The sequence below is a fragment of the Convolutriloba macropyga genome, chromosome 2, assembly GCF_964194025.1.
Source record: "Convolutriloba macropyga chromosome 2, txConMacr16.3, whole genome shotgun sequence".
Taxonomy (NCBI): Eukaryota; Metazoa; Xenacoelomorpha; order Acoela; family Convolutidae; genus Convolutriloba; species Convolutriloba macropyga.
The window spans coordinates 70,216,146-70,239,076 of NC_134469.1; the positions used below are offsets into that span (position 1 = coordinate 70,216,146).

General features: G+C 33.5%; 1 protein-coding gene across 1 annotated transcript in view; it reads left to right on the forward strand.

Annotated features, from left to right (window-relative positions):
* Positions 1–3,934, forward strand: part of LOC142334661 (uncharacterized) — a 112,079-nt gene extending 108,145 nt beyond the window's left edge. Inside the window, 4 exon segments of the mRNA XM_075382873.1 lie at positions 604–624; positions 626–800; positions 1,287–1,492; positions 3,428–3,934. Coding sequence (XP_075238988.1) covers positions 604–624; positions 626–800; positions 1,287–1,492; positions 3,428–3,802 — 777 coding nt within the window. The 3' untranslated portion in view covers positions 3,803–3,934.
* The last annotated feature ends 18,997 nt before the right edge of the window (positions 3,935–22,931 follow it).

The window sequence follows — 22,931 nt, forward strand, 5'->3', positions numbered from 1 at the left end:
GGATAATTAGTTGAAAGGATTATTAGAATTCAAAAATTCACAAACGTAGAAAGGCTTTGATAAAATGCTTCAAAATTTAGGATTTATTAAACTTGGTGGTTGAAACTTGAAACACGCGACAGGAGAGCCCATCACTTCAAAAACCAAAATTCAGATCTTTGTCAAGTTTGGCTTTTAGATATCATGTTTAACAAATTGTCCGCATAAATTACTAATAAAAAACGATATGGATCGCTCCAAAGTTATGTTTTTTTTTTCTATTTGGCTCTAATTGACACTATCGTAGTGTTATTTGATAATGTATACATGGACAATAGTGACGTGCGGACCTTTGTGACTGTGGTTGGGGGCACGAGTTACGAAGTTTTGTACTTTGTCCGCGCTCGCTCAAAAGTAGGCGTCCTGGACAAAAGTGGAAGAACTAAATCTGCTTGTTGTCACAAATCTTCACACACCGTTACAAACATCATCTTAAAACATGGTCGTACAAAATTGTGATATTTTCGAGTAAATATGCTCGACAAACTGTAATTTTTGCAACGAAATGTTTTATTTTGCTGTCTCGTCTGTTCTTTTTAAACATCTGTGTATTATTACCTGTAGAAACGCATCCAAGTGGTAGAGGAAAAATGTTCCTGCCAACCTGACAGTCGTGAGTGGTCTTTTGAGGCGCAACAGCTTCTTAATAGCCACCTGTGACGTCAGCCCAGTGGTGCACTTCTTCAGCGTGACCGATTTCACGCCCGGAGGAAGTATCAACCTCACCTCTGCCCAATTAGACGACGGGTCATTCAACTTAGGTCAGTTATTCCCGCTACAAAAACTGCCAAGTCAAAAAATTAATGCAGCGACGACAAATCGCAACTAAAATACCCAATTTGAGGCAACCGATCCAAATAACCTCGGATCAGACTATTTCTTTTGTAGATTACTGGTAGAGTGTGGTTACCTCAGTCAATCATACGAAACAAAATGCGCGGTGTGGAAAACGAAATGGCCATAAAATATTTGCAAGGTTCATTTAGTTTGATCAGAGATGTTTTGTGCTGAAAGCCTAAATGTTTGCTAAACTTCTATAACCAAAAACAGGTAAATTTTTTAAATTAAACACAGGGCAAGTCTAATGGCAAGTCTAGAGATCAGAACTGATTGAGAACTCTAATCATGTCACTTTTTGCACTTGTCAGTCTTGTGATGACTTGTCCAAAAGATGAAACGAAACCTGAAAAATGACAACAGTATTTTTTGGAACACTTGCTTGCATTAAAAATTCCTGTTTTGTTTAGAAGAGGATGAAAGTTTCTGCGTGACAAACTGCGCATGTTATGGAGATCACCTGATGGTTGGCACGAGTGGTGGTCTCATCTTCCAACTTGGCATGCCAGATGCAAATTCGACCTCGGGGGTTGCTGGATCATCATCTACATCATCTCCTGCGGTCCGCAACAACTCACTCAACATTGCCATCCTACCAGTTAGACATATCGGACCTGTGAGTTCTAACAGCCTGAAACCTTCGAGATTCAGTTTTGAAAGTAACTATCGAATTTCAACCACCGCGATATTTGGTCGACAGTTTTAACAAATTTACATACTGTGAACAAAAAGTGAACTAATTTAACCTATCCTTTTAATATAAAACAACACTGCAAAACAAGCTGAATGAAATACTCGACTCCATTTGCAAATAATCTTTTTTTTTACTTAGAGTGCTCTGCAAAAAATTTTGAAAGTCTCAAGCGACTTTTTAGTTTCTTTAGAGTTTTCATCTTGGTTTTTTTGCTGAACCTCCAACTAGATTAAAAGTCTAGTTCAAACGTTTTTCAATTGTGTTTAATTTTTCTCAATTAAAATTTGTGGCAATTTGTCGGGTCATGTTGCGGTTTTTATGCCACTTTTTCCGGATTTATTTATCGTATAAAAATTTAAATTTTCGATTGACGATGTCATGCTGGATTTATTGAGGTTCCCGTTTGATCTTATTTACTATTTCAGCCGCTAACTTATTTCACGGCACTTAAATATAATTAAAATTGTATTTAAGTGCCGTCAAAATAAAATTGTACTTAAATTGAGTTCATTATTTCTTCTAAAATCTCAAAAGTGGTCTATAGAAAGTGCTAAAACATACTAAGCCCCTTATTGACCATGTTGAGGTCTCAGACGGAAGTGACTTCTGATCAGACCCAAGTCCAGCGAACACGGTGTGCTTCTGGTCCAAAATAACAGGGTCTGAGATTTGGTTCCAGTGCACAGTATTAAGAGGTCACTTCCGGATGGTAATGGTTTAATCAGAGGTGGATTCAAGCGCACAATGGTCTGATCAGAGATGATATCAAACTCAATTGGGTCTGATCAAAGACCATTTCGAGCGCAACTTTTTCATTCGATTTTTTGTATTTTTGTACTTAGGGATGTAGGCTCTGTCAAGAGGCAACAATAATACAACTATCTGAAAATTTGATTAACTGTATATGGAAAACTGTCGATGTTCATTCATTGATTCGGAAATATGCACTAATGGTTAACTAAGTAAATTTTTTCTCAGCAGTTGAGTTTTCTCATCGTTAGCGATACTTTTAGAATTGGCTTTTCCTTAGATGAATTTAATACTAGAAAACTCCATTTTTATGAAATGAGTGTAAAACAGCAAAATTAATGAGATTCGTTTGTAGTCAAAACCATCCACTGATAAGAATTTTTTGGGCGCAACTGATTTTAATTAGAGGCGATTTCCAGTCTGATCAGGAGTGTCTTTTAAGCGCAAAATAGTCTGATCAGAAGTAATTTGGAGCGCACAATCGTCTGGAAAATGATTTGAGTTTAGTCTGGGCCATAGTCGCAAAATTGTCTGGACAATGCTCTGATTTCGGTCAAATCAGAGGTCATTTCATTCTAACAAGGTCTGATCAGAGACAACTTCGAGCGCACTCGGAGCGTTCACGGTGTTTCGAGCGTACTTCAGATCAGTGGACACCTTGGTCTGGGATGGTCTGATCAGAGGTTACTTTCGTCTGGCGCGCTCTGATTTGATTTCACTCACCTCAGTGTTTGTCAACTTTAATATATCACTTTCTGAAAAAATTGAAACTTTGTTATCTGAATGCATTTTTTTTGCAAAAACTGGACTTAAAGTTAATTATTCAAGTGCGCAGTTTGACAATCAAAAATGTGCAAAACTAACTGGAATGAGCAGAAGTTAATTTGTTTTGTTTAAGTTGAAATTATGATGTTCAAATTATGTTTCCTTGGATCACAGGCTTATTAATTGGATAGTATCATTTATATTATGCATTGTGAATATGCCCGGGGAAACCCAGGAAGAAATATGTTTTGAACATCCGTGTTTTAACGTATTGAAGAGACAGACGAGGTTTTGACGGAAAAAATGGAGCCATTACTTGACAAGGGCGTGGTTTGTTTGCAGGTCAAATTTATCCATCCTTTCACGTATCAATCTCCGATTAAGAGGAAAGCCGAGTTCGACTTTGGCCTCCCCCGCCCACGACCAACCCGCAACAATGGAGGGGTGAGTGGGTGTACAGGGAGCAACACCACCACCAGTAACAACTCAATCATCCGGGCAGGTCTATCCAACAACTCATCAATACGCAATAAAAACCAAATCCAAAGCTCGAGACCATTTGTGACGTCATCAACAATGACCCTGAACAAATCGTACTTGCTTTTGATTGGTCGCGGGATTGACGACACAATGCAGTCTTCGTCATCCAATAGCGCGTTTAATGCTTCGTCCGAAAGTGGTTCCGACACAATTTACAACGTGCTTCTGTTCCAATGACCTGTTTAAATCCTATAACTCATTATTATTATTATTGATATCATTAGAAAATTATTAATCCTCGGATATTTTGTTTTCAGTTCAATTCAAATGACAATCCATAATCTATCAAATTATAAATCTATGTCTCTATCTATTGGATATTTAGTCTAGAGGAGAGAGGGGGGATCTAACTTCAACTCTGCGAAAATTCTGGGCAATTAAGTTCTGGGCAAATCTATATGCAAGCACCAATATCAGTACTGATTCAGAAGTATAATCATGTCACTGTTTACATTACCCCGGGTCGAGATGTCAGCGCCATTTCAGTGCAATTTCTGTACGATTATTTCTTAATGAGCTGAAAATTTTTAAAAAATATCAACGCAGAGACCTCACAGAAAAATACACTGAAATTGTTTGATTTTGCAGTGGGTTTATTGCAAAATTTCAGCGCATTTCTTTCAAAACTTTTTAAATCAATTGAATTAGTTGTACACATACTGAGAAGAATGAAAGGCGTGGTCAGAGACAGCTGCGGTTGCGGTTCGAGACTATGACAAGGCGAGAAAGATTGTGAAAGAAATTGTCTGGAGGGAAAATGAAATTTTGAGCGGATTTCCAAACATTTCAATCATAACTTCAGCGCTTTCTAGTTTTTTCAGCGCCTTATAATGTAAACTTAAAAAAATATAATAAAGGTTTCTCACTATGAGATACAAGGAGGCTTGGTAATGTGCGTTCGCACATAATGTTCCGACCCCGCTCATCCGCGTTCTGATCTAATTGTCTACCAGATGAGAACAAGACAGACATAAAAATCAAATACTTACATTTATTAGTTACAATCAAAACTCCATGTTCATATCTTAAAAGCACTCAAAAACAAAATGTAAACGGAGCCAGATGAAACCTGAACTAAACAAATTAGCCTGTACTTCATTAGATAAGATATGAGACTCGGTAACAGGTTGACAAAGACGAGCAGAAAGGGCAAAGTTCAACAATGCGGTTCAAGATATGAAAACAACCAATTACAAGTTGATTAAAACCAGCACGTTTCAATTGGGTTCATTAAGAAAATAAATGTATTGAGACCTATCAGTATCCGTAATACGTCAGACGACTACGAAAAGAGCGCTAAGAAAGTCCAATTCATTTTAACAAACAAAGAGTTGGAATTTAACAAGAAATTCATAAACTATTCCAGAAGAATATTAAATATCTTAGATTACACTTTTTTGCCAATTGGGCCAACCCATTTGATGGTACTGCGGCACGGAAAAAGAGCACAGCAATGGGAAAGTATCCATTTTCGATCACGTTTTCATGAAAATGCGTAGTGTCAAAGCCAAGAAAACTTAAGCTAAAAACAATACCAATGTAAATAGTGGATCTTGGTTACTAGAAAGAAGATGCCACCTTTCCTTACAGGAACCAAGCTGAAAAAAATTGACAGAAACAATACAAAGTGATAAAGCTCAAAAATTCACAGGTTTGTTTAAATATTTCAACTTAGAATAAAAACAGATTACTTTGCAACTGTTCACGAAGCCCGTTGTGTTTTTTAATAGTGAGATCCAATCACAAGACGACAAAAAAACAACAAATACGGACAAAACTCAAAATTTCAAAACAATTTCTCAAAACCACATTGTTGAAGCCATTAAAAATATAGGGCATTGAACACCATTAAAAACTTGATTTGAGAAAGACTTTTTGATTTTTGTTGGATTTCCGACTTTAAAAGCGTCTTCTGTGTAAATTCTTTGTAAAGAAGACAACAAATGAACCACAACAATTGACAGGTATTGAAAATAAACTCACAAAATTCTGATGAAGAAAACACTTCCTAGCTCCGAAGACACTAGTCAAAACGGAACCGAGAGCAGAAAACAGAGCAACAGAGAGATAATGAGCGCCATCACTAATGAGACTTTGTTACTCTTTGACGACAATGGGAACAGTAATTAGGAAGTATAAAACTTTTCTAAAACAATTTAAAACCGTCAAGTAAAAATGGAAATTGATATATAATATATACAGACAACAAAATAGGCAATAAGGGCTTTTGATCGTCACATATATGCTGTACGACAAAGAAAGAACATTTAGAGGCAAAAACAAAAAAAATAAAAAAGTTTTGAAGAGAACGGTAGCGCACTCGTTAAATATTCACTGAAATCTTTAAAAAAAAATACGTAATCTTTTATTGCCAATCGATGTTTTGTTAATGTGATTTTTTCAAAAAGGAAAAAAATTACAACCTCAAAAGCAATCTGGAATGCGCAAATGACAAGATTCATTTAATTTTTTTGAAAAAAAGGCAAGAGTTTTGCCCTGTATATATTGAGACTAAGCAACATATGGACAGAAATAGGATAATAATTTGACAAACTTCAAATTTTCAATTATTTAATTTATAATAAATAGCAATAAATAGCAACAAATAAATAGCAACTAAAAGCTTTTTATAGTTTCATCTATTCATCTTTGATTCATATGACGATGTCATGAGCTGCAAAAAAAGAACATGAAAGCAAAATAAAAAATCAATTAGGGATTACAAAAACACATTTTCAAAACCATAAAAAATTTTAACCTTTTTCCGAAGACAAAAATAAAATTATATCTGGCCTCAATTTTTTGTAAATAGCTTCTGTCAGAAATTGGGTCCCAGTATGAACTAATTCTAGACTGTAATCAACCTAAAATACAAAAACGCAAAAAAATTGAAAACGACAGCGCCAACAAAAATAGTTATTGGTTATAAAAATTGGTTGCGCGTTCAGCAAAAACAATGGATTATTTCATATGTTTGAAAAGTTTATCAAATGGAGAAGGCAATATTTCAAAAAAACCCAAATTAAAATAATGCTTTTTGTATAATTATTGAGTTAATTTTTCATAAATTTGTCATCCCTTCCTTCCCCCCAAACAACTGCGTCGCAACAAAGTTATACATTAATCGGGAATGGGGTACCAATTTTATAGTCTAAGTCTTTAAAAGCTCCCTTTCCGCGCTGGCTAAACTGCCCTGATGTTGAACTGTATGACAAAAAAAGACTAAAAAAGTAGTTAGTGCTTAATCCTCGGAAGTACAGTAAAATAACCAGAATTAAAAAAATCGCAATTTTAATTTTCGGGAGTTACTTTATTCAATAAAAAAGTCAACTATACAAACAGGGCCACCCTAAGCCAGGACCTGGAATTACTAAAAGACTGCCTTCAAACAATTTAAAGCATGAGAGAACTGTCTTCGACATATTTTTTTTATGAAATAAATTTTTCTGAACATTGCGTGATGTCCTTGACTTAGTCGGGAACAAAAACAAGCACCTCGTTTTTGGCTATAAAATAAAACATGTAAAACCTAATAACAAAAAAAGATTTGGCTGGACCATAAGCCGTCTGTAATTTGAATGGAAATAAAGCATGTCCTGGAACACTAAAGATATTACACTCAATTTCGTTGCTGACTTTTGCTTATAGCGTAGTCAGTAGGCATGCTCTTTCATCTTTTTCTGAAAATTTATTACAAATCGGCATCTTTTTTCAAAAAATAATTTTTGATTTTGGAAGGCAAAAAATTAAGGACGCCACTTCTCCATCACGGCCAATGGGAAGACAACTACTGCAATTAAAATACTTAGTTTCATTCAATCAACTTTTGTGGCAAAATAGTCCAGCTGCGATAACTGCTTTATCTTAAGAAGCGAAAAAATTTTTGGCAGTTTTCCGTTGTTTGAGAATTTGTACGGCTTTGGTGCAATGCTGTTTAGTGTTGCATAGGTGCTGTCAATTGACAAGCCTGCTTTGAAAATAAATCAATAGCATTGTTATTAAAAATTGAACAAATTTTTGCAAAGGTGAATAAAACAGTGAAATTTGGTCCACTCTTTACAAAAGTTAAACCTCCATAACTCCTGTAAAAGAACAGGAAATCAAAAAAACCTTTGAATTCCACATTTTACGCAGGGCTAGTTTTCTAATTCCAGTCTTAACTCTCTACGAAGAATAAATCGTTAAGCCATAGTTGACTGAACAAAATAGCTCATTCGATTATAGAGGTCATCCCTTCCTTCCCCCCAAACAATTGCGTCGCAACAAAGTTATATATTAATTGGGAACGAAGCCCGTTGTGTTTTTTAATAGTGAGATCCAATCACAAGACGACAAAAAAAACAACAAATACGGTCAAAACTCAAAATTTCAAAACAATTTCTCAAAACCACATTGTTGAAGCCATTAAAAATATAGGGCATTGAACACCATTAAAAACTTGATTTGAGAAAGACTTTTGATTTTTGTTGGATTTCCGACTTTAAAAACGTCTTCTGTGTAAATTCTTTGTAAAGAAGACAACAAATGAACCACAACAATTGACAGGTATTGAAAATTAACTCACAAAATTCTGATGAAGAAAACACTTCTTAGCTCCGAAGATACTAGTCAAAACGGAACAGAGAGCAGAAAACAGAGCAACAGAAAGATAATGAGCGCCATCACTAATGAGACTTTGTTACTCTTTGACGACAATGGGAACCGTAATTAGGAAGTATAAAACTTTTCTAAAACAATTTTTTTGAAAGTATTTAAAACCGTCAAGTAAAAATGGAAATTGATATATAATATATACAGACAACAAAATAGGCAATAAAGGCTTTTGATCGTCACATATATGCTGTACGACAAAGAAAGAACAATTAGAGGCAAAAACAAAAAAAATAAAAAAGTTTTGAAGAGAACGGTAGCGCACTCGTTAAATATTCACTGAAATCTTTAAAAAAAATATGTAATCTTTTATTGCCAATCGATGTTTTGTTAATGTGATATTTTCAAAAAGGAAAAAAAATTACAACCTGAAAAGCAATCTGGAATGCGCAAATGACAAGATTCATTTAATTTTTTTGAAAAAAGGCAAGAGTTTTGCCCTGTATATATTGAGACTAAGCAACATATGGACAGAAATAGGATAATAATTTGACAAACTTCAAATTTTCAGTTACTTAATTTATAATAAATAGCAATAAATAGCAACAAATAAAAAGCAACTAAAAGCTTTTTATAGTTTCATCTATGGCTGATCAAGAAAGGAATTGGATCTTTGATTCATATGACGATGTCATGAGCTCCAAAGAAAGAACTTGAAAGCAAAATAAAAAATCAATTAGAGATTACAAAAACACATTTTCAAAACCATAAAAAATTTTAACCTTTTTCCGAAGACAAAAATAAAATTATATCTGGCCTCAATTTTTTGTAAATAGCTTCTGTCAAAAATTGGGTCCCAGTATGAACTAATTCTAGACTGTAATCAACCTAAAATACAAAAACGCAAAAAAATTGAAAACGACAGCGCCAACAAAAATAGTTATTGGTTATAAAAATTGGTTGCGCGTTCAGCAAAAACAATGGATTATTTCATATGTTTGAAAAGTTTATCAAATGGAGAAGGCAATATTTCAAAAAAACCCAAAATAAAATAATGCTTTTTGTATAATTATTGAGTTAATTTTTCATAAATTTGTCATCCCTTCCTTCCCCCCAAATAACTGCGTCGCAACAAAGTTATACATTAATCGGGAATGGGGTACCATTTTTATAGTCTAAGTCTTTAAAAGCTCCCTTTCCGCGCTGGCTAAACTGCCCTGATGTTGAACTGTATGACAAAAAAAGACTAAAAAAAAGTAATTAGTGCTTAATCCTCGGAAGTACAGTAAAATAACCAGAATTAAAAAAATCGCAATTTTAATTTTCGGGAGTTACTTTATTCAATAAAAAAGTCAACTATACAAACAGGGCCACCCTAAGCCAGGACCTGGAATTACTAAAAGACTGCCTTCAAACAATTTAAAGCATGAGAGAACTGTCTTCGACATATTTTTTTTATGATATAAATTTTTCTGAACATTGCGTGATGTCCTTGACTTAGTCGGGAACAAAAACAAGCACCTCGTTTTTGGCTATAAAATAAAACATGTAAAACATAATAACAAAAAAAGATTTGGCTGGACCATAAGCCGTCTGTAATTTGAATGGAAATAAAGCATGTCCTGGAACACTAAAGATATTACACTCAATTTCGTTGCTGACTTTTGCTTATAGCGTAGTCAGTAGGCATGCTCTTTCATCTTTTTCTGAAATTTTATTACAAATCGGCATCTTTTTTCAAAAAATAATTTTTGATTTTGGAAGGCAAAAAATTAAGGACGCCACTTCTCCATCACGGCCAATGGGAAGCCAACTACTGCAATTAAAATACTTAGTTTCATTCAATCAACTTTTGTGGCAAAATAGTCCAGCTGCGATAACTGCTTTATCTTAAGAAGCGAAAAAATTTTTGGCAGTTTTCCGTTGTTTGAGAATTTGTACGGCTTTGGTGCAATGCTGTTTAGTGTTGCATAGGTGCTGTCAATTGACAAGCCTGCTTTGAAAATAAATCAATAGCATTGTTATTAAAAATTGAACAAATTTTTGCAAAGGTGAATAAGACAGTGAAATTTGGTCCACTCTTTACAAAAGTTAAACCTCCATAACTCCTGTAAAAGAAAAGGAAATCAAAAAAAACCTTTGAATTCCACATTTTACGCAGGGCTAGTTTTCTAATGATGCCAGCCTTAACTCTCTACGAAGAATAAATTGTTCGGCCATAGTTGACTGAACAAAATAGCTCATTCGATTATAGAGGTCATCCCTTCCTTCCCCCCAAACAATTGCGTCGCAACAAAGTTATTTATTAATTGGGAATGGGGTACCAATTATATAGTCTAAGTCTTTAAAAGCTCCCTTTCCGCGCTGGCTAAACTGCCCTGATGTTGAACTGTATGACAAAAAAAGACTGAAAAAAGTAGTTAGTGCTTAATCTTCGGAAGGACAGTAAAATAACCAGAATTAAAAAAATCGCAATTTTAATTTTCGGGAGTTACTTTATTCAATTAAAAAAAGTCAACTATACAAACAGGGCAACCCTAAGCCAGAATCTGGAATTACTAAAAGACTGCCTTCAAACAATCTAAAGCATGAGAGAACTGTCTTCGACAGATTTTTATTATGAAATAATTTTTTCTGGACAGAGCGTGATGTCCCCGATTTAGTCGGGAACAAAAACAATCACCTAGCTTTTGGCTATATAATAAAACATGAAAAAACATAAAAACAATAAAAGATTTGGCTGGACCATAAGCCGTCTGTAATTTGAATGGAAACAAACTATGTCCTGGAACACTAAGTATTTTACACTCAATTTCGTTGCTAACTTTTGCTTATAGCGTAGTCAGTAGGCATGCTCTTTCATCTTTTTCCGAAAATTTATTACAAATCGGCATCTTTTTTCAAAAAATAATTTTTGAATTTGGAAGGCAAAAAATTAAGGACGCCACTTCTCAATCACGGCCAATGGGATGACAAATACTACAATTAAAGTACTTAGTTTCTTTCAATCAACTTTAGTGGCAAAATAGTCCAGCTGCGATAACTGCTTTATCTTAAGAAGCGAAAAAATTTTTGGCAGTTTTCCGTTGTTTGAGAATTTGTACGGCTTTTGTGCAATGCTGTTTAGTGTTGCATAGGTGCTGTCAATTGACAAGCCTGCTTTGAAAATAATTCAATAGCATTGTTTTTAAAAATTGAACAAATTTTTGCAAAGGTGAATAAAACAGTGAAATTTGGTCCACTCTTTACAAAGGTTAAACCTCCATAAATCCTGTAAAAGAAAAGGAAATCAAAAAAACTTTTGATTTCCACATTTTACGCAGGGCTAGTTTTCCAATGATGCCAGTCTTAACTCTCTACGAAGAATAAATCGTTCGGCCATAGTTGACTGAACAAAATAGCTCATTCGATTATAGAGGTCATCCCTTCCTTCCCCCCAAACAATTGCGTCGCAACAAAGTTATATATTAATTGGGAATGGGGTACCAATTATTTAGTCTAAGTCTTTAAAAGCTCCCTTTCCGCGCTGGCTAAACTGCCCTGATGTTGAACTGTATGACAAAAAAAGACTGAAAAAAGTAGTTAGTGCTTAATCCTCGGAAGGACAGTAAAATAACCAGAATTCAAAAAATCGCAATTTTAATTTTCGGGAGTTACTTTATTCAATAAAAAAAAGTCAACTATACAAACAGGGCCACCCTAAGCCAGAATCTGGAATTACTAAAAGACTGCCTTCAAACAATCTAAAGCATGAGAGGACTGTCTTCGACAGATTTTTATTATGAAATAAATTTTTCTGGACATTGCGTGATGTCCCCGACTTAGTCGGGAACAAAAACAATCACCTAGCTTTTGGCTATATAATAAAACATGAAAAAACATAAAAACAATAAAAGATTTGGCTGGACCATAAGCCGTCTGTAATTTGAATGGAAACAAACTATGTCCTGGAACACTAAGGATTTTACACTCAATTTCGTTGCTAACTTTTGCTTATAGCGTAGTCAGTAGGCATGCTCTTTCATCTTTTTCCGAAAATTTATTACAAATCGGCATCTTTTTTTCAAAAAATAATTTTTGAATTTGGAAGGCAAAAAATTAAGGACGCCACTTCTCCATCACGGCCAATGGGAAGACGACTACTGCAATTAAAGTACTTAGTTTCATTCAATCAACTTTTGTGGCAAAATAGTCCAGCTGCGATAACTGCTTTATCTTAAGAAGCGAAAAAATTCTTGGCAGTTTTCCAACTGTTTGAGAATTTGTACTGCTTTATTGCAATGCTGTTTAGTGTGGCATAGGTGCTGCTTTTGTTTGTACCGAAGCAGAAAACAAAATATTCACATTTGCCAAAAAACACTTTTGAGAAGACTTTCGCTGGACTCATAGAATAACCATGTTTGGCTATGAAACGAAAAAATCTTGCCTGACCCGAAATTCCTATGAAAAGACCTTTACTCGACCAATGAAAAGAATTTGACTTTATTTAAAAAAATGGACCTCGAATTTAATTCAATATTTACTCCAATCTGGAATTATTAGGTCTTTTCGTAAATTGCGGGCCTAGACTAGGGCAATATTCGATAATGATGGTAGCTTTGATCATCAGCTTCAAACAAGAGCTCTGATGTTTTGAAAGAACGATGATGAGGAATTGCAACCAAAATTCCTTCTTTTGAAACAAGCTATGATATGATAGCTCAAGGTGTGTATTAGAACAATGATGTGCTCCAGATAATAAATAAAGCTTAATTCAAATTTGCGTGAACTTTTGATATTTATTGCGAAGCACCCCAAAATTACCGATTCATGTTCCGGCTGTTTACGTTGGGCTGTTGTCAAATTTTTACTCAAATATTGTTTTCCCACAAGCTTAAAATTTGATTGGCTTAAGATTGCAACTTGAGCTAAAAAAAACTGCAGGGTATCTGTTTCTGTTTCCGTCGAAAGAGATCATTCTTACAGTTTCCTTTGATACCATTGCTTGTGTTGTTGAAAGTGGGTTCATGATTAGTTTTAAGTCAATTTATGATCCGATGTTCTGGAACTAGGATTCAAAACAATTGTAGTATGATTCAACTAATGGTGACGATGCGTGTTTTTCAATATAATTTGGCTTTGTTTATTAAGTGGTTTTTTTTTGAAAAAAAATCGAGTTTTGCCGTAATTAATACTTTTTGTCCCGACCCCTCTTGAGGGGAGAGGAACTAAATACTCAAATAGGTTTTTTGTTCAGTCAATTTTGACCGATCGATATATCCATGGTAGAGAGCTGGGAGTGGTATCATTAAAAAGCCCGCCCAGCGTAGAATATTGAACTAAAAATATTTTTTTGGAATTTCTTTTTCTAGAGCGAATTATCGATGTTACAATTTTTGTGAACTTTTTTCTAAATTTCGTCATTTTTGCTAGAATATTTAAAAATTGTTAAGAATAGTATTGTTAACTTTATTTTTCAAGACAAACAATTTTTTTTAACCATTATTATTTAATTTTTTGGCAAATATTTTTGCTAAATATTTCAAATTTCAGCATTTTTCATCAAAAATAGAACGAAATAAGGGTCTTTAGTCAACTTTGATTAAATTTGCCGGAAGTACACGCCCCCTAAAACCCATAACACAACCTTTATCAACTTTAAAAAGGGCTACTTCTACTTTGGCTTCCATTGAGAGTGCTCTGTAACTAAATATTTTCCGTTTTTGCTAACATTACTCGATTATTATCAAAAACAAAGCATATTTTTTCGATTCTGCAAATAAAAAATTATGTATAACTCAAACATTCGAGACAATAAGGGTTTCTAAAGGACACGCAGCGTTAGCTGGGCTAGATTTGAACCAAAATTGGACTGTTACAATTCAAATAAAATTCGGATTGTGAAGTCGATGGTTTTTTTAAAACAATTCAATCTTCTTTATTATAACTAAAGAACCGATCAATTCAAATCAAAGCCCATTGATGATAGGTCCAGTTCGATTTCTAAACATTTCAAAATTATGGTATCCAGTTTTAGCTTGAAAGTTTAAGATCGTCCTTTTACTTTTAAAATTATTTGATTTTTAAACAAACGAAAGCTTATTGAACACTTTTTCCTGAATTTTGTGATTTTGTAGCTTAGTGTTAGCAAACGAAAAATGCTTCCTCTTTTTACTGAAGAAACGTTGAATTTTTATTGCGGTTTTACGCAGTAAGTTATGGTCTTCCGGCTTTGATATAACTAGATTTCAAAATTCTTTTTCACTTATAGCATTTGACCATTTTTCACGTTTTTTCCCGTTTTGTCACATTATCACATTATAGTCAGTTCACACATCACATTGTTGGCAAAAAATAAGACAGAGTTGAAACTATGAGAACTTTTGAAGGTATAGATTAAGGTTTTAACGGCTTCCACAGCACTTTGAATTTTTTACTTTTGTTTTTAACTCTCGTTTTTATTTTTTCTTTTCAGTCATCTTTCTTTTCAGAAATTTCCGGGATAATGACACGTCTCATTGGGTTTTTATGTAGTAATAGTTGAGCCGTTATTTTTTTCTAGTAGATAGCTGATGACTTTCATGACTTTCAAACTTTCAGTTTCTAACTCTGCAATTTTGTGCCTTCTAATGTCTATTTGTTACCTATTCTCGCTATTTACAGGTTAAATATGACATTTTCAGCGTCCTAAAAAGGACTATTGAACGAAATTAAATGTGTTAAGAGATTTCTTTATTACTTTACTGACTTTGACAAAATTTTTTCGCAAAAAAAAAGAAATAAATTAGATTTTCAGTTTTGGTCATATTTTATGTTATTCGTGTAGATGTGAGACTCATTCTGATTAATTGCAGATCTCAGGAGCTTCCTTTGGACGAATAGACAAAACCATTTTTTTGTAGTTAATGGCTAAATACAAACTTTTACCTAATTTTGCTCTTCTTTCTTTTGTCTAATTGTTACCTAGTCTCAAAAATGAGAGGTGAAATACCAAATTATCTGTTTTGATGAATTTACAGTTGAACAATTTTTGGGGGTTTTAATGCTTCGAAACTGTTTTCTCGCAAGTTTTAGTTGTGTTTTTGTTTTTTTGTCTCTATTTGATAATCTTTTTGTAACCGTAAAGAAACTGAATCTTGACAGGTCTTAATGCCCTCCTTTAGTATCATAGGTAATCATAAATTTGTTGGAAGGTTTCAGTTGACATCTAATGTCTTCCGTTACTTTGAAATGAATGATTCTTTAAAAGTAAACGAACTTATTAATTTTACTGTTTCTCTTCTTTTTTGTCTAATTGTTACCGAGCATTATTTTGGACTGGGCCCATATCCTCTCTAAGGAATTACAAGTTTTTTGGTTTAATTTCAGTTTTATCTGACGCCTTTTTGACTTTGTTATTAAGTCTTTTTTAAATGGACATAAAGTTTTGGATCTAATTAATGTTTGTTGTTGTTGTCTGATTTTGCTGTTCGTCTTAACTCGTTTTCTTAATGATGGCAGATCTCATCAATCTGATGCAACATTTTTTTCTCCGCTGAAGTATTTGCGTTGGAGGCAGCATTTTTATTCATACACCAATTTTTCCATTAGTTTTTGAGTTTTTGGTGGTTTTCTATCTGGTCCTTATTTCGCAGACAATTATGCCTAAAATGTGGACGAGTGGTGTCGCAAAATTATGTGCGTTAGCACATTACCGAGCCTCCTTGTTATTTTATGCTTTCTTCAGGTCACTTTTTGCGTTTTTATTGTCTATCTCACTGTCATCCCACTTCAGTTCGGTTCATTCCAGTCTCGGGACCAAGAAGTAGAAATATGAAACGATTAATTCTAGGCGTATCTTGACTAAAAAAAAAACTGCCCAGACAAAAAGTTATGCATGGTTCACATTTGTGTACAATTATTGAAATTGAAATAGATAAAACAACGCTGGATGGATTGATTTTGCTGCATAATGTGTTTCCGGATAGACAAGCAAGGTGGCTCATTATTTAATGACTGTAATCAGATAAAAATTTGATTTTGGTAAACCCGATCACGAGAGTGTCTTGGTAGAAAGAAAATGAAACCTGTTTTTGCTTGCTATTCACGCTCCTTTCACTCATTCTCGAGGTGCTACCAATGGTGAATTGATTTTTATCAATCTATCTCGTTTTCCCATTCAAAAATCTGGACTTAGGTCTGCAAAAGATTGAGAAATTTTTTTTATTTTTCAATTGGCCAAATCTCTTATCAATGATTGGGGTAAAAATGATGAAGTCTTGAAACAACACAATTAACGAAATATACAAAAACAAACAAGGAGGCTCGGTAATATTCGATCGCACATAATGTTCCATCCTGCTCATCCACAATTTTTGCATAGTTGTGTACCAAATGTGGAACAGATCGGAAACCCCCGAATATCCAATTGTTTTTTCCAAAAATGGCGCAAGAAGAAAAAAATTTCCCGCAAAGCAAATAATTCAGTGATTAGAAATTGCTGCATCAGATTGATGAGATCTGCCATCATTAAAAAAACGAGTCAAGACGAACAGCAAAATCAGACAAAAACAACAAACTTTTATTTCATCCAAAATTCTATGCCCATCTAAACAAAACTTATCAACCAAGTCAGAATGGCATCAGATGAAACCAAAACTAAACAATATAACTTGAACTTCACAAGAAAAGATATGGGATCATTTCGGATAAAAGCTCGGTATCAATTGGACAAAGAAGAACAAAAATAGCAAACTTAAAAAGTTTGCTTTTTTAAAAACAATTTATCAAATAATGGAAATCATTAGATATCCGTTGAAATCATACAAATGAACGATAATTACCATTTTATCTAGAGAAGGACATTAGGAACTGTCCTTATTCAACTTTTTTGCATTTACAAAAAGAACAACAAGTAGATAAAAATAACGAAAACTCTATTAAAACTTGCGAGAAAACGCTGTCAAAGACTTGAAGCCAAAATTTCCTTCCCAAATATGTTTGATTGCACCTTTTGTGAAAGTCGATAATTTGGTAGGAGACTTTTTTAATGAAACTAAGTAACAATTAGATAAAAAAGAAAAAAAGGACAAAATTGAGTAATACTTCTGTTTTTTTTCGAAAAAATTTTTGTTTCAAGGTCATGAAAACCTTTAGCTACAAAAAAAATTCAATAGTTTCAATGCTCTTGAGGCCTGTAATTAATCATAAATTGTTTTACGTCTACAAAACTAACTGCAAAAAAACTAAAAATTAATTTAGTTTTTTTGCGAAAACTTGTGTTGATGTCAACAAAATCATAAAAATTTCTTTAAAAAGATTTGATTTTGTGCTTTTGCGTCTTTCGTTGACACCAATATGTCATATATAACCTGTAATTAACGAGAATAGGTAACAAATAGACAATTGAAAAAGAACCAGAGTGCGAAGTTAAAAAGAATTTTTTTTCTGAAAACAACTGTTTTCAAAGTCATGAAAGCCATCAGCTATTTACTAAAATAAAAAAATAATCTTTTTCTACCTAAAAAGCCAATGAGATTTCTTAATATCCCGGAAATTTTTCATGACTAAAAAGACAAATTAATAACAACAGTTAAATACAAAAGTGAAATATTCGAAATTGAATTCTTTGAGAAATTTGCGTTGAAGCCGTTAAAACCACAAAATATGCCTTTAAAATTCCGATAGGTTCAATTGTGCCTGACTTTGAACGCCAAAAATGTGATATATGAACTAACAATAATTGTATAATGTGGCAAACCGAGAAAAAAAAATTAAAAAATGGGCAGATGCCTTAATGTAGAAAAAATTGTGAAATCTAGTTGTATCAAAGCCGGAAAAGCAAAACTTGGCCGGTAAACTTGCAATAAAGATTGAATGTTAATTCAGTAAAGAAGAAGCCATCTTTTTCGCTGTCACGAAGGTTCAGGTTGGTCGAGGTTTGGTTAAAAAAATCATTTAAATTTATCGGTGAGAAAATTTTTCACCGCAAGTTCCCGCATCTCTTAGCATTGAATCTGTTGAGAGTGCTGAATGCTGGTAAGATTTGCAATTTTAGCGGTGAATTTTTTTCGCCGCATCCTGGTACCGTTGAAAAATTTTTTTTCACCGCTTTCTGCTGGTAGCAGTGAATAATTTCCTTTCGCATCTTAAAAATTTTCCTTTCACCTCTTAAGTGAAATAATCAACGCTGATCGTACAAAAATATACGAAACAAGAACCATTCAATTCTTTGAATAACAAAACACTTTCCTCATTTATTTCAAGCATATGCCGCTCAAAAACACATACCTCAAATCCAATTTCACAGAAATCTCCAAACTAAACATTAAAAGGAACGGCGAGTACCCATTAACTTGCAATATAGAGTGAGTCAACACTGAAATTTAAAAATTATTTACAGAAAGACAAATAAAAAAAATTAAACAATTGTTCAGATCTGTTGTTTTTAATACTTCTAAGTTCTAAGGTAAAAAAGTAGACGTGTTCAGACATGGTTAAAACCAAATATTCTTCGGCTAAAATGCTTATCTTCTATCCATAAGTTGATTATCTATCCATAAGTTGGTCCTCGATCGACAGCATTTTCGACATACATTATATTATATCTTTTTAAAGATTACGAGGTTGCTGATTATTCAGCGCTGTTCTTGTACTGTTTTAGTACAACTATTACAATGGTGAAACTTTGTAAGATTAGCTGTGAATTTAGCGGTGAAGTTTTGTATGAACTGCCATTTTCAGCTGTGAAAAAAAAACAAATTTCACTGCTTAAAAGTTTTTTTACACCGCATTCATTGCATTAAGTAAAATCTTACACTTTTTTTCAAATTCAACACAAATCTTACATCTATTAGCTATATTTAGCGCTGACCCCTCGACCCGGGTGGCGATTTGATCTTGTTCTATCTATCTCGCTTTCCCATTCAGATATCTGGGCTTAAGTCTGCAAAAAAAGTGAAATCATTTTTCAATTGGCCGAATCTTTTATCAATGATTGCGAAAAAAGTATAAAGTCTTGAAATGACACAATTAACAAAATACACAAAAACAAACAAAGAGGCTGTGTATTATGAGGCGGCACATAATGTTCCGACACCACTTATCCACATTTGTGGAAAAAATATCTATCAAATGAGGAGCAGATGTAGCCCAAAAAGAATCAATTGTTGTACTTCACAAGAAATAATACGGATCAGTCCAAAAGAAAGCTCGTTAACAATTAGACAATTAGACAAAAAAGAACAAAAACAGCAAAGTTAAAAAATTCGCTCAAATAGTTAAAAACTATTTATTTCAAAGTAGTGCAGACCAATAGATACTAGTAACAACTATCAACATCCAAAAGTTTTTTTAATTATCATAGTTTTTATAGGAGGGCAATAAGACCTGTCATTATCTAGTTTTTTTGCGGTTACAAAAGTAACAAAAAATCTTGACGAAAAATAACAATACGCAATTAAAATCTACGAGAAAACGCTCTCGATGCCCTTATTTTTCCCTCAAAATAAGTTTGATAGCATTTTGTTATGAAAATCAATAATGTGATTTGAGACGTCTCATTAATGAAACGAGGACACAATTAGACAAAATGCAAAAAAGGCAAAATTATATAAATCTTTGGTTTTTTTTCGAAAATTTTTTTTCAAAGTCGCATAAGCCATTAGCTACAAAATGAAAAAAAATAAATAAGTTCATTTATTTGTCTAAAGTAAGACATTTAGGACTCTAATTATTCAGAATTTGCCTGCGTCTGCAAAAATAGTATCAAAAACTCAAAAACAACAAAAATTAGAAAGTAAACAAGTTTTCTTGCAAAAACTCGTCTGGAAGTCAGTAAGGTCTTAACAAATTCTTTAAAAACATTTCATTTTGTGAATCTGAGCCTTTTGTTGACGCCAATAATGTTACATACAACCTTTGATTAACGTGAATAGGTAACAAAAAGACAATAAGAAAAGAGAAAAAAAGCTCGAAGTTAAAAAGATTTTTTTGATAACAACTGTTTTCAAAGTCATGAGAGCCATTAGCTAATTACCAAAATAATAAGATCATCTATTCCTCCTTTCAAAGCCAATGAGACTTCTACTAAACATCCCTGAAATTTCATATAGCTAAAAAAACAAATTAATAACGACATTTAAATACAAAAGTGAAAAATTCGAAAATGAATTCTTCGAGAAAGTGGTGTTGAAGCCGTTAAAACCACAAAGTATACCTTTAAAATTCTGATAGCTTCAATTTTGTTTTATTTTGAACGCCAACAATGTGATATGTGACTTGACAACAAAGTGATGATGTGAGAAAACGAGAAAAACGTCAAAAATGGGTACATGACTAAAAGAAAAAACAAAATCTAGTCTTATCAAAGCCATAAGACCAGAACTTGCCGCGTAGAACCGCAATAAAGATTAAAAGTTAATTCAATGAAAAGAAGAAGCTTTCTTTCTTGGCTGACACAAAGCTACAAATTGACTAAATTGAAAAAAGAATGACAAAGTTCAGTGAGCCATAGTTTATTTAAAAATCAATCTTTATTAAAAGTCAAAATGACAGCAAAACTTTCGAGTCAAAACAAGGTATTTTAATTTTGAGCTGCTTAGGAAGCGGATTGGACTTATCAGCTGTGATTTGAACTGTTCTCTTCCTTTATAAATATAAAAAAATTGAATTGTTTTCAAACGACCGACTTTACAATCCAAATTATATTTGAATTGTAACAGTTCAAAACTAGCCTAGCTAATGCTGTTTTTTTAGGAACATTTTGTTTTTCCAAATGTTATAGATTTTGATAATTTTTTAAAAAAAACATCAAAAATATATGCTGTGTTTTTGATAAAAATTGAGTAAAGTTAGCAAAAACGGCAAATTTTAATTACAGAGCGCTCTCAATGGAAGCGAAAGTAGTTATAGCCTCATTTTGAAATAACAAAGATTTGTTAGGGGTTTTTTGGTGTGTTTTTTCAGCACATGTATTCAAAGTGGAATAAGAATCTTATTTCGTGCTATTTTTGAAGGAATAGGCTGAAATTTGAAACATTTAGCCAAATTTTTTTTGACAAAAAATTTAATGATAATAGTCAACAATACTTGTTTGCCTTTAACAATAAAATCGGCAGCACTATTCTTAACATTTTTTAACCTATTTTTGCAAAATTGACGAATTTTAAGGCAAAAACTTTAGGCATACGCGTGAATAAAAGCAACGAAAATCCTTCTAATATTCACGAAATTTTAAACATCGATAACTCGCTCGGCAAAGATAATTAAAAAAAAATCTTTTTAATTGCATATTCTACGCTGGACGGGCTTTTAATGGTACCACTCTCAATTCTCTACGATGAATATAGCGATCGGTCAAATTTGATTGAACAACAAATACATTTGAGTATATAGTTCCTCCCTCCCCCACCTAAAGAGGGATCGGAACAATGAAGGAAAAGATTGAGCTGCTAAATTTTTACATTTCTGCTCATTCAACTCATTTGAACAAACTAAGTGTGTTTTGGGTCAAAATTTATTTGATTGACTGTATTTATGAAGATGCAGTGTGGCACAGAAAGGTTGGTTTTTGAGTCGCCGAATTCTGTTGTTGTTTGAATCCAAAAGATAAACCAGGTTGTGGTCCCAGAAGGAAAGTGTCTATGTCCAGACTTTTGTACGTTGACCAGACCATTCATGCGTTCATGCCCAAACTTTCGAGCGTTCACCAGACTTTCGTGTCTTCTCAAATTTTCATGCGTTCATGTCCAGATATTCGTGCTTTCACCAGACCATTCGTGCGTTCATGTCCAGACTTTTGTGCGTTCACCAGACTTTCGTGTCTTCTCAAATTTCCTGGTTGAGTTGTTGGATAGACGTTAATGTCCAGACTTTGGTGCGTTTACGTTATTGTGTTCACGTTAATGGCAACAAAAGTGTGCGCAGACTCAATGTCAGACATTAGTTTTGGTCTTCCAATTTTGTTCACTTTTCCTCTTCACATTAGTTAAATAAAATGTCAGCACCCCATTACCTTCACAGGTCGAGGTGTGCGTTAATGATCAGACGATTAAAAAAGCACGGGGGGGGGGAGTAAAGCGCTTTTTTGATTACATGGACGGAGCGTCATATTAAATTCTGCCTACATGAACGAGCTTCCTATTCAAAGTATGCATAAATTCTGATCATTAACGAGCTTAATTCTGATCATCAACGAGCTAAATTCTGATCATCAACGAGCTAAATTCTGATCATTAACGAGCTAAATTATGATCGTTAAGGGGCTAAATGCTGATCATTAACGATATTACTTCTTTTGAGCGCAGCTTCTAAGATAATGATATAACATTATGTCGGAAAATTATCTCAAATTGATTGAAAAAAAAACAAATTTGTGATTTTCCTGTATTTTCTGGTGGTGTTCCCCTCCTCCTTTCTCATCCGGGCTGGAAATTATGCTACCCAGCTTGGGGGAAATATAATGTATAGTCCGCCTAATTTCCAAAAAGCTTCCACAAAGGATCTTTAACTTCCGGTCGGGGTATAATGGGAAAGGCTCTGTTTTCACCACCCATTAAGTTATAACTTTGTAATTTGTATGTTTAGTCCACTACCATTTCACGCTGGGAATAGAAATGCATGATTATTTTAACCACACTGACATGAAATTTTTTGTTCGCAAATTTAACCTTACCTGTTAAAAAAGCAATACGAGCAATACAGCATAAAAATAGAACACCTGTCTTGAGAAGTCAAATTAATCAGATTATTTTTAATT